The 17,635-nt window shown below is 41.6% G+C and overlaps 1 protein-coding gene across 2 annotated transcripts; it reads left to right on the top strand.

Annotated features, from left to right (window-relative positions):
• The first annotated feature begins 1,298 nt into the window (after positions 1-1,298).
• LOC128616850 (protein tweety homolog 2-like) lies at positions 1,299-16,948 on the top strand. Of its 2 annotated transcripts, XM_053639693.1 has the most exons (14): positions 1,302-2,447; positions 6,400-6,584; positions 9,606-9,717; positions 10,088-10,308; positions 10,771-10,866; positions 11,080-11,152; positions 11,264-11,333; positions 11,511-11,566; positions 11,881-11,973; positions 12,473-12,565; positions 12,805-12,947; positions 14,221-14,358; positions 14,581-14,659; positions 16,425-16,948. In XM_053639693.1, exons 1-14 carry the CDS (start codon positions 2,319-2,321, stop codon positions 16,503-16,505), a joined length of 1,569 nt encoding a protein of 522 aa, XP_053495668.1. In that variant the 5' UTR covers positions 1,302-2,318; the 3' UTR covers positions 16,506-16,948. The 2 variants fall into 2 exon arrangements, with proteins under 2 accessions (XP_053495667.1, XP_053495668.1); XM_053639692.1 differs by having other exon boundaries at positions 1,299-2,447; positions 11,264-11,566.
• The last annotated feature ends 687 nt before the right edge of the window (positions 16,949-17,635 follow it).

Here is a 17,635-nt window from a genome sequence, read left to right as displayed (position 1 = left end):
GTGTAGTGCACATTCGATTTATAAAAGTTGTTCGATTTATAAAGGTTAGTTAAACTCTGCGCTGCAATTAAACCCTCACTGCACTACCAAATGTTAGACCAAATGGCTCAATCTGTGAAGAGCTGATGATGTACCAGTGAGCTCTGTGACCTCTTCAGTGTTGTAGCTCAACTCTCACAGTGTCTAAGTTCTACCATATTTTTTCTGCTTCGTTATAGTGGATGTCACTTTGCTCCTAAGAAGTTTCAATGCTTTGCTGAACTTTTAATAAATTTTCCAGCTTTTCCCCTCCTAACAGCTTCATGGGCAGTTTCTTGGTCTTCATGATCCAAGCAGGATTGACTCTGTGTACTCTGATTAACATGTGTAGTGTGAGCTCTAGGAAATTAAATACTGTTATACTATATACTGCTGTAACACTGTTATAGGTTTTTAACATTAATATAGGCAGGTGATGACTTTTCTTCAATTAAATTTTATTTGTATAGTGCTTATAACAATGGACATTACAGCACTGCAGAAATATATAAATTCAGAATATAAATGATCATTTAGAAATGTATCCCTAATGGGCAATCCAGATGCAATCGACTTTTACGGAGATTAGGTTATCATCATCAGGGCTTGGAGGGAGGCTGATCCTTCCAGAAGAGCAGCTTATTATTAGTTCATGAAGATGTAATCTTGAATCATTAAGATTCTGTAATCTTGTTGGTGCTAAAGAATAGGCTTCCTGTTTAGACATTCTATTAATATAATAACATATGAGACTTTTTAAGACTGCTTGAGGTATTTTTAAGATATGCAGTAGTGCAAAAGTCTTAGACACCCTTATTTTTTCCATCCATCCATCCATCCATCTTCTATACTGCTTATCCTTCTCAGGGTCACGGGAAACCTGGAGCCTATCCCAGGGAGCATCGGGCACAAGGCGGGGTACACCCTGGACAGGGTTTCTTTACTGAATATGAAGCTTTCTTTACTAACAAGAACACATTTTACTGCATGTTCTTGTTAGTAAAGAAAGCTTCATATTATGTAATAGAATACTTTTCAGACAGAAACAGAATGCTTGCTGTCAGGGATTCTCTGCAGAAATAGAAGTGACTGAGACTGACAGAGTCTCCAGAAGAACTGTGGCAGATTCTCCAACATAACTGATCAACATATCAACTAATTTCCTTATAAAACTGCAGTTTACATGAGACCTCTAATGCATTTTTTAAAACACAAATTATTGTCACACCAAATACTGACTTTGTTTAATGTATGACTGTTTACTGCACTTTATAATGGATTAATTATGTATAATGTTTTATTTCATTATTTTAAAAGGCATCTTTGCTGTGCAGCATGTGTTTACATGTGTTTAAACCTTTACTGTTAGCACAGTACTGTATTTTTAGTCAAATAAGCAAAGTTTGGTGTATTTTTCCTGCTGTATCTGAAGTCTCTTCTACCTGTCCGGTCAACTATTTTACTATCGTCAGCTTTGGAACATCACAGGTCAACTAAATTCTACTTTTATCACATTTTCCTTGAATTGAATACCTTTCCAATTGGATTAAATGTGATTATTACACAACTTTACAGATTGCCGGTTTACATAACATGACTTAATTTACTACAAATTCCGTGTAAACTTGTTTTCTGATGACAAAAAGAAAAATAAGTCAGTAATGTCATTGTTTCTCTTGGACATAATACTGTAGCTTATAAACCTTAAAATGATTATTTTTGAAACATGAATAGTCATCATTTTAAGAGCAGGTTTAACAAACACAGGAATTTTCCAAAATACTTTTTACTTTTAACCTTTAACATGTGAAGTGTATTGATGGTAGACATTTTGTCCAAACAAACAATTAATCCAGCTAAAAGCACAATGTTTTCCACTTTATGACTGTACTGTATCAGTTCACTCCTAACTGCACATCTCCAAGTTATTTACTGACGGTTTAAAATGGCGGCCGTTCCCATGGTAACTGCCTTACTTTTCCCACACAGACCTGGCAACCCTGATCTCCGTGTTTGTGAACGCGCCTGCATGACTCGTGAACGCGCCCTCGTGTTCTGTGGACGCGCCCGGCGACGCTGCTGGTGTTGTATTTTTTTCTCCCATTTCCCGACATCTGGATTATTTTATTATCAGAAATAAACGGAATGCGGATTTTCACACGTGTGTCCACGCCGAGGATTTTACACCGCTGGAGCAACGTGTGTGTTTAATGCGCGAGAGAAACGTGCTGAGAGCTTTTGTTCGCCGGTGAAGCTCTTACACACACACACACACACACACACAGAGGAAGACACTCATCATGTCATCCTCTGAACTGGACTACATCCCTCCGTGGTGGATCTATTGGCTTCACCAGTTTCCTCACATCAATCTGAGACTCCAGCAAATCAACAACACCTTCAACCCTCAAGAGGAAAACTACCAGCAGGTCAGTGATTCACACCATAAACTACCAGCAGGTCTGCGTTTCACACCATAAACTACCAGCAGGTCTGCGTTTCACACCATAAACTACCAGCAGGTCTGCGTTTCACACCATAAACTACCAGCAGGTCAGTGATTCACACCATAAACTACCAGCAGGTCTGCGTTTCACACCATAAACTACCAGCAGGTCAGTGATTCACACCATAAACTACCAGCAGGTCTGCGTTTCACACCATAAACTACCAGCAGGTCTGCGTTTCACACCATAAACTACCAGCAGGTCTGCGTTTCACACCATAAACTACCAGCAGGTCAGTGATTCACACCATAAACTACCGGCAGGTCTGCGTTTCACACCATAAACTACCGGCAGGTCTGCGTTTCACACCATAAACTACTGGCAGGTCAGTGTTTCACATCATAAACTACCGGCAGGTCAGCGTTTCACACCATAAACTACCGGCAGGTCTGCGTTTCACACCATAAACTACTGGCAGGTCAGTGTTTCACATCATAAACTACCGGCAGGTCAGTGTTTCTTATCCATAAACTACCGGCAGGTCAGTGTTTCACACCATAAACTACCGGCAGGTCAGTGTTTCTTATCCATAAACTACCGGCAGGTCAGTGTTTCACATCATAAACTACCGGCAGGTCAGCGTTTGTGTGACATGGCTGCAGGTATAAACATGTCAGGAGGTGCAGTGTGAGGAGGAGATGGATCCCAGCCAGTTGTCTTCTCAGTGCATGATGTGAATGTAATCATGTCCCTGGTCTTTCTCTTCTGACCTCCTGTGTACACGTTACATATTAAATATCAGTTACTGACGTGTGTGTTTACTGACGTGTGTGTAAGTGTTTATTCCATAATCAGGTAGTTTACAATGATGTAATGCAGAGGCACATTTTATACACACTCTTATCTGTGTAAAGTCTGACTTCCTCTGGGTCTGATAGGTCAGAAGCAGGTCATCCATGTGATTACCCATGATTCATTAGGGAGCACAGCTGTTTCCTTTGGAAGACAGGAAGAGGAAATGACAATGATATTTGACCCTCTGAGGTTCTGGAGTCAATTTAGGCTGAAATGTGTACGTTAGTGTGGACTTTAGTGTTTATTAGCATGTCTGTGTGGCACTTTGTGTGTTTATGTTTTCTTTTTATTTGACTGCCCTTTTGGAAATAAAAAGTATTCAGGCATCCATTCAGAAGTTCAGTAGTTCCCTGAATAATTCAGTAACGTTCCTGAACTAGCTTTCTCTTTCTTTGTATTAATCCCTCTTTTCACTCGTCCCAGGACAACAAGGGCACCCAGGAATCTGGAGGTTGCTATAGTGATTGTGTGTGTGTGAGTGTGAGAGAGAGAGAACACTTCCTTTGTCTTGTCCCTCAACAAAAGCATTGAACGCTTTACTTCCTGCGTGTGGAACCGTCTCTCTCCCTCCGTTCTGTCTTCTGCACTCTGAGGTCTTGAGGACGGAGCGTGAAAGGGTTTTCTGTTAAATTATATAAAGAACATCTCCAGATCCTTTTAGATTTTTACAAATTATTAATATTATTTGAATTTACACGCCATATAAATGTAGATTGCTTCTAAACATCACTTGTATTTAAAGTACAGATTGTCCATGCACATCAAATATATTTAGTGATGACCAAAATTGCAGAAATATTATTGAAATTATTTTTTAAAAATCTGTCTTCAATAAAATAAAATAAAAACACTAGTTAAGGTGTTCTTAAAGGTGTCCGGCAGAGACATACGTATATGTGGTTGTAATCAGATGTCCATCGCAGCCTGGTGACAGCTTCCTGATCCAGCCATGAGAATGATTTCAATACATTCTGCTTTTGTGAAAGGCTTTCTTAAACTCTGTCGGAAAATATAGACAGTTCACTCCGAAAGTATTGGAACAGAAAAGCTATTTCTTTTGTTTGTGATGTACATTGAAGTTATTTCGGTTTTAGATCAAAAGATGAATACGAGACAATGGAGCAGAATTTCAGCTTTAATTTCCTCATATTTACATCTAGACGTGTTAAATAACTTGGATCATGGCACCTTTTGTATCAGAACACTTAATATTTAGGTGACCAAAAGTATAGGAACAGATCAGTCTTGCAGTAAATTAAAGTAAATAACACTTAATATTCCGTTGCATTTCCTTTAATCGCAGTAACTGCATCAATCCTGCGACTCACTGACACCAAACTGCTGCTTTCTTCTTCTGTGAAGCTTCTCCAGGTTTTTCCTGCAGCTTCTTTCAGTAGTTGTTTGTTTCGGGGGGTTTCTCCCTTCAGGCTCCTCTTCAGGAGGTGAAATGCTGATCAGTTGGGTGAAGGTCTGGTGATTGACTTGTCCAGTCTAAAACCTTCCACTTTCCCCCTGATGAAGTCCTGTGTTGAGGTGGAAGTGTGTGTTGGATCGTTGTCTTGCTGCATGATGAAGTTCCTCATGATTCATTTGGACACATTTCTCTTTAAATCTACAGACAAAATGTTCCTGTAAACTTCTGAATTCATTCTACTGCTACCATCATGAGTTCCATCATCAATAAAGATTAGTGAGAATGTTCCAGAAGCAGCCATGCAAGCCCAAGCCATGACACTACCTCCACCATGTTCCACAGATGAGCTTGTATGTTCTGGATCATGAGCAGATCCTTTCTTTCTCCACACTTTGGCATTTCCATCAATTTGGTAGAGGTTCATCTTGAAGAACTTCATCCTCGAGAACTTTTGTGGATCATCTCTGTATTTCTTTGTGAATTCTAATCTGGATTTCTGATACTTACTGCTGATGAGTGTTTTCCATCTTGTGGTTTGGCCTCTGTATTTCTGCTCTCGAAGTCTTCTCTGAACAGTGGATTGTGAGACCTTCACCCTGCCCTGTGGAGGTTGTTGGTGATGTCACTGTTGTCTTTGGTGTTTTCTTCACAGCTCTTACATTGTTTCTGTCCTCAGCTGTTGTTGTCCGTGGCCGACCCATTCGGTATCTGTTACTCAGTACACGTTTTCAGGACATTCCAAATTGTTGTATTGGTTATACACAATGTTTGTGCAACGTCTCTGATTGATTTTCTCTCTTTTCTCAGCTTCAAAATGGCTCGCTTTTCTCCCATAGACAGCTCTCTGGTCTTCATGTTGGTTTATCCTTTTTAACAACAAACGCAGTCTTCACAGGTGAAACCTAGGACTCAAACCAAGCGCAGACATTCAGAGCTATTAATTCTTTAAACAGTCATTTTAACAGGACACACCTGAGCAGCAAGAAACACCTGTCAGTCATATTTTCCAATCTTTTTGATCACTAGAAAAAATGGGTGGTGTCAGACAAAAGGTGCCATGTTCTAAGCTGTTTAATACGTCTAGATGTAAATATCAGGAAAATAAAGCTTGAATTCTGATCTATTGTCTAATATTCATCTTTTGATCTCAAACCCAAATTTCTTCAGTGTAAAGTGAAAACAACAGAATCAGCCTTGCTGTTCCAATACTTTTAGATGGGACTGTGTGTGTGTGTGTGTGTGTGTGTGTGTGTGTGTGTGTGTGTGTGGAATATCACACACGGTATATTTTTAAATGGAATGAGGTATTTTGTGTAGAAAGCTGGTAAAGCTATACCAGAGACAAGCTGCACTGAGAACAGTAGAGAGAGTAACAGGAATCAGGATTATGGTTTATATTAAATTACTATAATGATGTTGAGGGATTTGGAGCTGATTCACACATTTGAATTAACTCGAAAATGCCAAGGACGGTGCAAACATTTTAGCGTGTTATTGAAGAGAAGCGCTGAGCGAGACTCGTCGGCTGTATGGTTTAAAGATCGTGGAATTCTTCGATAAAATCGAGGTGCATATGTCTTTTTATCCAGAAAACTAGGGGGATGCAAACTTTTGCACTGAATGATATGTTTACAAATATACTGTGTGTGTGTGTGTGTGTTACAGTCTCTGCTCTTCCTGGTGTGTGTATCCTCGGCTGCGTTGGGTGTGAATCTCCTCGTGCTCGCTCTTTATCTCAGTTTCCTGTGCTGCTGTCGGAAGAAAAGCGAGGCTGATGACGAGGACGAGACAAAGAAGCCGAGCTCACACTGCGTCACCTGGACGGCCGTCACCGCTGGACTTCTGAGCTGGTGTGTGTGTGTGTGTGTGTGTTTCATAATCCCATGCTACTCATTAGTGTGTTATTGAATTAACTGCTGTGGTATTCCTGCTCCTCCTGAACATGGTTCATTGTTGATGTCATGTGAAATCTCCTGAATGTCTGATAACCAAACACACCAGTGGCATTCATTTTAAAGAAAGATATCACAGGCACACTTTTCAAACAAAACACCCCCCCCCCCCAAAAAAAATAAAAAAATAAAAAGATTACGTTAATAAAAAAAAAAAAATAAAAAAAAGAAGATAATAGATATATTGGTCATAATTAGACAAAAGAATGTATTCAGTGGTTTCATTAAAGATCACAGTCACCGTGTTTTAGTGTTTAATTTGCCAGCCTTTGTTTCTCAGAACTTCTTGACAGCATTGGGGTCTGAAACCTTTCCAGAACCTTCACACTAACTGTTCCTCAGTGGTGGAATGCACTTCCAATCTCAATCCGGACCGCAGAATCTCTCACTATCTTCAAAAAACAGCTAAAGACCCACCTCTTCTGTGAACACCTCACCAACTCATTAAAAAAAAAAAAAAAAAAAAAAATATGCACTTACACCTCTACTTTGCACTTTGCTTCTTCTGGAATTCAATTAATAGATCTTGTATGGTAGCACTTCTTGTATTGTCCTCTGCTTGATATATCGCTTTGCTTGTATTTTTCTCGTTTGTTAGCCGCTTTGGATAAAAGCGTCTGCTAAGTGAATAAATGTAAATGTAAAATGTAAATCTACCAGGTGATGGAAGTTTCCTCATTACATTACGTTTTTAAGTCATTTTCCGGGCCACTGTACATGATTTATTTTTTTTTAAACATAACCCTGAGGAATAATAGTTCTGTCCCTGATAAATTTGTGTGCTTATTAAAATGTGTATATTTTATGGCTTTATTTTGTAGGAAGAATAAATAAAGTCACGATGGATGAGTTGAGTAACTGACTTGAACATTAATGCACTACGCTTAAACCCTTTGGCTGAGTTCAGATCTCTGGAGCAGAACACAGTCTGATTAAAGCCCTGAATGCGGTGATGGAGTACGGTGTTGCGGCGTTACTTCACGCTGTAAACAGCCATGTTAATGGATTTGAGACACGAGCAGGACGTTGGACAGGCTTTTGTTCTGCCTGGATTTTTTCCCAGTGCGAGACAATACAGCACTGTGGGTCATGTCCCAAATAGTATTCTCACCCTCCTCCCACTTAAACAACCCCACCCCCCACCGCCAGTCCCGAGGTCTGTCCTCATGTGTCCCTGCTGGTGTTTGCCGAAGAAAAATATCTGCGGAATGACGTTTGAGCAACACATAGTGATAACGTTGAATATTTCAATTTATCCCACGGCGCCTTCGGATTCTGGACTGTGATTGGTCAGAAGGTGTTGATAAGTTTTCTATAACAGCAGCTCTGACAGTAGCGCAGCTCTAAATCACAGGTTTATATTAATGCGCTTGTTCTAATACGTTATCGTTTCTATAGTAACCGCTCATTAACAGGGATGTGTACAGTGCATGACGTTGATATGGTGAAGTTTTCTGTAAGGAGATGTTTACGGAAGGAGTCTCCAGTGTCAGCGCTGTGTAACAGTCAGAGATGAAGCTGTAACTTTAGGTTTCCCACATCTTCAGGACAGAGGAGTTTACACTTCTTTACTGTTTCTCACTAACACCACACACTGCGTTACTATTATAATAATAAGAAGAAGAATTCTGAGTAGTGAGATAAAGAGTACACATTTTACCTGGCAGATTTATCGTGTCCTACCTATTACACTATCCTAGAAAGAAAGCACCAGAAGGGCTAATATTCTTCTCTGTTCAGAAGAACAGTGTAGGACCGTGTCATCATGTAGTCTGGACGCTGCTAGCCTAGATAGTACAGGGTTATATTTAACTCCTCACCTTATTAATGTTCTATCGAGCATGACTCACACTGAGATGGGAAATCTACACTCTGTAAGGAAAAGATTTGTGCATGTTCTAAATGAATTACTCATGACCATCACACCCATGTGTTCTTGCTGAACGTCCCATTCCAGATTTATTCCCCCGGTGTTTGATGTTATAATAATCTCCTTCACTCTTCTGGGAAGGTGTTCCACTAGATTCTGGGGTGTGGCTGTGGGGATTTTGGGGCATGGCTGTGGGGATTTTGGGGCTTGGCTGTGGGGATTTTGGGGTGTGGCTGTGGGGATTTTGGGGCGTGGCTGTGGGGATTTGTGTTCATTCAGCTATAAGAGCGTTAGTGAGGTTGAGGTCCGGCGCTGATGGTGTTCAGTGGGGTTGAGGTCAGGACTCTGTGCAGCACACTTGAGTTCTTCTACCTTCTTCCAACCTTCACACACCACGTCTTCATGGAGCTCTTCATTTGTGTACTGTGTGTCTCGCTGGAACAGTGTTCGGGCCTCTTAGTTCCAGTGAAGGGAAACTGTACAGCTACAGCATACAGAGGCGTTCTATACAACTGTGTGCTTCAGACTTTGTGGTAACAGTTTGGGGAAGAAGCTCATATGGTGTGATGGTCAGGGTGCACATACTCTGACTGAAAGCAGCTAATTTAATGTTACCTTTTTGTGCTTTTCAAGTAATTTATTTTTGTTAAAAAAATTCTGATTTTTAAAATACAACACGACTGTTTTACTGCAAGTTTATTAGAAAACCTACTTGTGTGCACTGTACAGACCTCCCCTGTCCACTTCCCCTTCATCATGTCCACTTGTGTATCCAGATAATAATTATTAGTCCAGATGTGTAAAGATATTAAAGATATTATTTATCGTCTCAGGGAGTTTTTCCTCACTACCGTCGCCTCTGTCTGCTCATTTTGGATAAATTCATACATTTAACATCTATATCCTGTTTATATATTTCTGTAACGCTGCTCTGGGACAATGCCCACTGTTAAACATGCTGTACACAAATAACACTGAACTGAATTATTTTTCAGAAGTGTGTGTTGTGTAATATAAATGTGATAACTGAGTTTCCCCTCATTTTGCAGTATCGCAGTTGGGGTTGGTTTCTATGGTAACAGTGAGACCAACGATGGAGTTTATCAGCTGACCTACTCCCTGTACAACACCAATCACACACTGGTGGGAGCAGAAGACCTGGTGAGGAGAAAATACCTCTCTCTTCTCCATCTGACACCGACATTCACCATCATTCTCCATCATTCACCATCATTCACCATCTAACACCATCTTTCTCCATCTAACGCCGACATTCTCCATCTAACGCCATCATTCTCCATCTAACACCGACATTCTCCATCTAACACCGACATTTTCCATCTAACACCATCATTTTCCATCTAACACGATCATTCTCCATCACGGGCCGACATTAGCAATGGTAAATGTGATGTCAGTAACATAATTGTCATTGAGTAATGTTAACTGTTGTTAATTCTGACTGTAATAAGAACAGAGTGTTGGGGAAATATGATTGGCTAGGTCTTGTGTCATGTTCCTCTTGAAACAGGTTTCGTCTACGTTGGATGGGATTCAGAGCGGACTGAAGGAACACTTGTCCCGATTGGACGAGATATTCGCCACGCGAAGTGACTTTGTAAAGTCGCTGAAGTTGATGCAGCAGATGGCGGAGAACCTTATTAAACAGCTGCTGGGACTGCCAGACTGGGAACAGGCCAAAGTGGACCTGACCCACATCGCTGACCGCACCGCAGTGGTCGAGTACTACAGGTACTCACACCAGCACTGTTCAGAATCATTCATACGCTGTTGATTCACTGAGCCAGCACCTTGTTTCAGTGAATCAGTACCATATTGATAGTCAGTTAAAGCTTTATAGATGCAGAGAATTCGTACATTTTTAATTTACGTGAGTCAGTATCTTTTTAGAGTCAGTCTGGCCGTTCTCTGTATCTCATTAGAGTCAGCAAATACCGCTTTGATTCAGCAGTTAATACTTTATCTCAGTAAGTCAGTATATTAATGATAAGTGATACACTATCTTATTGATTCAGCAAGTTGATCCTTTTATTGATTCATTGAGTCAGTTCGTTCTTGACTTTTTTTATTCAGTAACACAGTGCCTTACTGATTTGGTGTGTATAAAAATGTTCATAGATTTTAGTAAAAATGCATTGCTGTTGCTTTAATAAGTTTGTGTGTGTGTGTGTGTGTGTGTGTGTGTGTGTGTAGGTGGCTGACATATCTGCTGATTCTCATAGTAGATCTGCTGATCTGTCTGTTGGCGTGTCTCGGTCTGGCCAAGAAATCACGCTGCCTTCTCACAACGTAACGTTCATCACATACACTCTATCATACACACAGATTTTCACAAACACTGTCTTCTCTCTCTCTCTCTCTCTCTCTCTCTCTCTCTCTCTCTCTCACACACACACACACACACACACACACACACACACACACACACACACAATTTAGCACAACTTGTGCCCATGAACTAATAATGATTTTATCTTTATTAATGGTGTGTGTGTGCTGCAGGATGATGGTATTCAGCATGCTAATTCTGATAGTGAGCTGGGCGTCTCTGGGGGTCGACGTAGCTACGGCTGTGGTGAGTTTTAACACACTTATCAAACCTCCTGTTTTATTCACTACAGTGTGGAGTTTGCAACATGACATGTTTATTTTAAATTATGTAAATTTAGTTGTGTGTGTTTTTCAGGGTGTCAGTGATTTCTGTGTGTCTCCAGACAAGTTCATCATGAACAAGACCAAAGATGTGATCAGCTCAGGTGAAACACACACACACACACACACACACTGTTATATAAACCTACGTTCATACCAGCAAGTAATGAGTGTCTCGTCTTTAGTTTGTCTCTTGTGGGCGTGGCCTGTCCAGATTTTTTTAGTGTTGATCTGTAATATTACAGGAGTGTGTGTTAATGGCTGTAACTCTCTCTGTGTAGATATTGTTCATTATTATCTGTACTGCAGTCAGATGCTTCCCAATCCCTTCCAACAGGTATCACAGTCTCTCTATCTCTCTGCTAATATATTATTCATCTACCTGTTAATTAACTGGGGTTCGCGCTCTAATTAGTGAGTTACCTGATATCCAAACATTTAATGAGTCTATGATTCATTTACCGAGTCATCTGACTCACCGAGTCATCCCAGTCTAATCTAACTCACCCTTGTTTATACCTTTTACTGTTTTATCATTCTGAATGTCACTAGATTAACTAGCATTAAGTTAGCTTTTCTCTGTATTATAACCTTGAGAGGAAATGACATCACTGTGACTGCGTGCTGATCCTGAATCAGTTTCTCCTGCAGTCCCTGACAATCGTCCAGAGATCTCTGACCGCCATGCAGATTAACGTCCAGGGGTTATTACAGTTTGCTGTGCCGCTGTTCCCTACTGCTGAGGTGTACACACAAACACACACACACACACAAAAACACAGCAATTTACAAACAACCAAAATACCCATTCTTTTGATGACTTTCTGTATAAGGTGTTGACTCACATGTCTCACTGACTCAGTACAATACTGAATGATTAGATAGATTAGGTACTGAATTACTGACTAATAGGTCAGTTAGGAATGACTCGATTCAGTACCAGGTTAGTCACTCAAGAAGGTACTAAATTACTAATTCACTGACTCAATAAGTACTGACTCACTCAACAAGGTGCTGTATTATGAGTTACTGATTCACTGACTCAATATAGTCCTGAATCACTGGCTTTGTGAATCAATATGGTACTGATATGGTGATTTTGTGAATCAGCTAGGTACTGAATCAGTGTGATACTGGCTCAAAAGATAAATACATTACTGTCTGCCCTCACTGTGTTTGACTTCTCAATAGATTAAGCAATAATGTGTGTGTGTGTGTGTGTGTGTGTGTGTGTGTGATTCAGAGTGATCTCCTGAGTCTTAAGCTCATGTTGAACAATTCTGAGGCGCAACTACATCAGATTACTGCTCTACTCGATTGCAGAGGAATCAATAAGGTAGTGCATCACTAAGGAAATGAACTACTGAATCAATAATGATAATGACTCACAGAATTGATAAGGTACTGAATTACTGAATCAGTCTGGTGTTTCATGCCAAATAAATAATGTACTGAATCACTAAGGTTAATAGGATACTGGCTGAAGTGTGTGTGTATGTATGTGTGTGTATGTGTGTGTATGTGTGTGTATGTGTGTGTATGTGTGTGTATGTGTGTGTATGTGTGTGTGTGTAGGACTATCTGGATGCTCTGATGGGTGTGTGTTATGATGGTGTAGAGGGGTTGCTGTATCTCAGTCTTTTCTCTCTGCTGTCCGTCACTGCCTTCTGCATCATGATGGGTGTGATTCCCCGAGCCTGGACACAAATCAACAACCGGTACACACACACACACACACACACACAAATCTTAAACGCAACACAGTCAAGAGCAGATTTAGCCTCCATTTAAGAACAGAATTGTGATGTAAATACAGTAATGACACAATTATCATAAACAGCTGATTTATGATTCTGTATCAAATTACAGCAACTCTCCCTCCCCTCTCTCCCCCCTCTCCTCCCCTTCCCCCTCCCCCCCTCTCCTCCCCTTCCCCCTCCCCCCCTCTCCTCCCCTTCCCCCCTCCCCCCCTCTCCTCCCCTTCCCCTCTCCCCCCTCTCCTCTCCCCCCCTCCCCCCTCTCCTCTCCCCCCTCCCCCCTCTCCTCTCCCCCCTCTCCCTCTCTCTCTCTCTCCCTCTCTCCCCCACTCTCTCTATCCCTCCCTCTCTCTCCCCCTCCCTCTCTATCCCTCTCTCTCTCCCCCTCCCTCTCTCTCGCTCCCCCTCCCTCTCTCTCGCTCCCTCTCTCCCCCACTCTCTCTATCCCTCTCTCTCTCCCCCTCCCTCTCTCTATCCCTCTCTCTCTCTCCCTTCCCCCCTCTCCCCCCCTCTCTCTCTCCCCCCTCTCTCCCTCCCTCTCTCTCTCCCCCCTCTCTCCCTCCCTCTCTCCCTCCCCCCTCTCTCCCTCCCTCTCTCCCTCCCTCTCTCTCCCTCCCTCTCTCCCTCCCTCTCTCTCTCTCCTCCCTCTCTCCCCCCCCTCTCCCCCCCTTCCCCCCCCTTCCCCCTTCCCCCCCTCTCTCCCCTCTCTCCCCCCCTTCCCCCCTCTCTCCCCCCCTCTCTCCCCCCTTCCCCCCTCTCTCCCCCCCTTCCCCCTCTCTCTCTTCCCCCTCTCTCTCTCCCCCCCTTCCCCCCCTCTCTCTCTCCCCCCCTTCCCCCCTCTCTCTCTCCCCCCCTTCCCCCTCTCTCTCTCTCCCCCCCTTCCCCCTCTCTCTCTCTCGCTCCCTCTCTCCCCCACTCTCTCTATCGCTCTCTCTCCCCCTCCCTCTCTCTATCCCTCTCTCTCTCCCCCTCCCTCTCTCTATCCCTCTCTCTCTCCCCCCTCTCTCCCCCCTTCCCCCCTCTCTCCCCCCCTCTCTCTCTCTCCCCTCTCTCCCCCCCTTACCCCCTCTCTCCCCCCCCTCTCTCTCTCTCCCCCCTTCTCTCTCTCTCCCCCCTTCTCTCTCTCCCCCCCTCTCTCTCCCTCTCTCTCCCCCTCTCTATCTCTCTTCCCCCCCCTCTTCTTTCTCTCTCTCTCTCTCTCTCTCTCTCTCTCTCTCTCTCTCTCTCTGTTTAGAGAAAGGGATTATGGGGATTTTGAGGACTCTGACCCTTTCAGCTCTCGGGCTCAGACTGAAAACTTACACACTTTCTACAGCTACAGCAGCAGCCAGAACAGCCTTCACTCACCACCGGCTCCGCCCACCTCCAACAGGTGAGACACACACACACACACACACACACAAGCTGAATATAATGTGGAGGATGGACTCATTATTACAAATCCACACTGCAGCTGTTAGTGTTATTTACTGAAATTAACTGGATGTGATGCAGCAGATAAGATTTTAATATCTCTCTGTCTCGCTCTCTCTCGCGCGCGCGCGTCTCTCTCTTTCTCTCTTTCTCTCTCTCTCTCTCTCTCTCTCTCTCTCAGGAATCAGTCGTCAGTGTTCGGAGGAAACGCCCGCTTTGAGGACGCACCATTAATAAACCGAGGCTCTCCTCCTCCCTCGGTGAGTCAGCAGTTTTCTCACACACACACACAACTAGATGTTGTAAAAGTTTACTTTATCCATCTGTCTGTCTATCTTTCCTCTTTATTTCAGCTAATTCTCTGTTTTTATATTTCTTTCTCTTAACTCTTGGCCGTGTAGAAACTATGTAAGTGGTATTTCTCTCTCGCTCCATCTCTCAATTTTCTCGCTCTGTACCAAATCATTTCTAATTCCTCCTCGCTTCCTTTCCCTGCTTATTAATTTTTGCCCTCTGAATGAAGACTCCCAGACTCCCCTCCTGCTCACTGCTAGCATTACCGCTAATAACAATGTTAGCATTTAACTAGCGCTGCATATCACACTGCTAAGAAAGATGAGTTACTCTCTTTATTTCACTGGTCTGCGTGCTAACATGCTAATCTCTTATAGATGCTAATGTGTTTGAGGTGTGAAAAACTCATTTAATTAAAATATTTAACATTAGGCTGAATAAGGTAAAGTTATGTCAAATATATTGTATATATTAATGACCAATAAAATATTTACTTTAACCAAGAAAGATATCACAGTAACATTCTTAGCTAAGCTAGCTAACAAGCTAATATTAGCAATGAAATAAGTTTCAAGTTTATATACCTTTTGGCACTAGCTAGCATTCTGGGCAGATTTTACATTTAACAGCACTACTAAAAAAAGAAGAAACATGGCAGATATAAGTTTACAGCAGTAACACTAGCACATTTAGACTGCTGTGAGAAAGCAGTTCAAATCTAAATCGAGTTTGTTTATTGTGTTTTTAATACGGATTTATTTATTTATTGACTTCTGCATTTTTCTTAAGCATTTATTTATGTATTAAACATTAATTATTTATTAAGTGCACTTGCAAAATATTTGCTTATCATTTTTATCACTATTTTTCAGAACTTTTTCCTTTTTGCTTTTTTGGTTGGTTAAAACCGAACCTCAACGAACCAAAAGAGTAAATTAATAATTTCACACCAGTACAGAGTTAGCATGTGGGCATTAATAAGTGAGAGAATGTGTAACAAAGAAATCAAAGAGCGTTAGAAATGCGCAAAGTCTCGAAGAGAATGTGGTGTTTAATAAGAAGGAGGAAAAGAGGCCAGCTGTAATTAGGGGGCCAAGCATCGATGGTGCGTAAACACCCTATTGTTATTATCTACCTTTCCTTATTGTTATTCTTATTCTGGCTTGGGTGTCTATGGCAGCCCATAGAACCATCTGATAAAAATTTGGCAGACTAATTGGGGAGGGTCTAAGGAACACAGTGACCAAATTTGGGCCACATGCTGCCAGTCTAGCGCCACCATTGGGTCAAATTTGGGGCTGTATCTAAGGCTGTATCTCAGCAACAACCTTGCACACTAACACAAAATTTGGTAGGCATTTTCAGGACCATGACCTGAGGCTATGTAACAAATTACTACAACTACAAATCACTCTTGGATCCCTTTTCCTGTTCTGCTTTCCTGTGATTGCTTGTAGCGCGTCTGTGAATGTGCAGCTCCCCGAGTCTGGGTACTTGGTCCTCAAAGATGCTTTATTATTTTTTTTTTAATTATTAATATTATATAGTGATTATAACACACACTGTATCAGATGGTTATTGTGGTGTTTTGAGGGTTTTTAAGTGTTTGAGCTAGTCGGAAGGTAACAACTTCTTTCTGGAAATTCACTATAGAAATTTCCAAACAGCAAAGTCTGGGTGTGTTCTATATGTATAAAGGTATTTATATTTGTGTGTATGTTTTCTCTGCAGTATTCTCCCACTATGCGAGCCAACTACCTCTCGATGTCAGAAGATCAGATGAGACACTTTGGCGACGATTTTAGGGCCTGAACTTCTTCATCATACAGTCTGTGTGTGTGTGTGTGTGTGTGTGTGTGTGTGTGTGTGTGTGTGTGTGTGTATGTATATCTTGGAGAGGACCAAATGTCCCAACAAGAATAGGAATATCTGACAGTTTTGACCTTGTGGGGACATTTTGTTGTTTCTTTACGTAAACTGCAGCTTTTATTTAAAAAAGAAAAAAAAAAAAATGAAAGAGCCGAAATGTTTCCTTTTGGTTACAGAAGTTAAGGTTAGGGTTAGATTTAGGTTTAGCACAGTGTTAATGAGCTGCATTCATAATTATATCAGTGGAAAGTCCTCACAAGGACTGTGTGCATGCGCGTGTGTGTGTGTGTGTGTGTGAGTGAGAGTCCTCACAATCTCAGGACTTTGATGTAATGCATTTCAGTCCTATAACTACTGAATAATAAATTTATACACATTTTAATCCAGCTGAATATTTTTACTACAGTTGCTGAATGTGATTTTTTTTAAATGAGTATTTCTTTGGTAATGTAGTGTAACATTATTGAAAATACTAAACGTGTAACTGTGTGTCGGATGAAAGAGACCAAACGTGTTAACAAACATTAATGCGGTTCTCCAACACGCATCCGAAGCCTGCGTCAGAGTAGTGAGCGACAAGGTGACAGGAGATCGCTCATTTTCTACGTTTGTTTCAGCGATATTTGAACTGAGATTTTCTCAATTCTATGCAAAGTAGTTATGAAGCGTCAAATCCAAACCAATGGTCCGAATGATTTCTCGGACTGATCCTACAGCATGTGCGGTGCGACGTTTCTTCAGTTCCCCGCTCACAACTTTAGTTCCCATTTAGTGTCTGACATAAAAATGGAAGAAATCCCTCTAACCGTGATTTCATCTTCTCCTGTCATATACGAGCTCTCATTAAATGTGTACAGAGATATTAGGAAGAAAAATAAAGCTTGGAAGGAAGTAGCAGAGATCGTTGATGACTCTGGTGAGTGTACATAGCTAGTACAGTTATCTCGCTTTGCTAATCTGAGATTGAAGCCAAGCGTGTAACACGTAAATCACACAACTGATTACTGCATTATTTCATGTGTATTTAACTAGAAATAGCTACTTAAATATAAAATAGCTATTACCACTGGACA

This window comes from Ictalurus furcatus, chromosome 13 (genome assembly GCF_023375685.1).
Source record: "Ictalurus furcatus strain D&B chromosome 13, Billie_1.0, whole genome shotgun sequence".
Lineage (NCBI taxonomy): Eukaryota > Metazoa > Chordata > Actinopteri > Siluriformes > Ictaluridae > Ictalurus > Ictalurus furcatus.
This window is presented reverse-complemented; position numbering and strand designations above follow the sequence as displayed.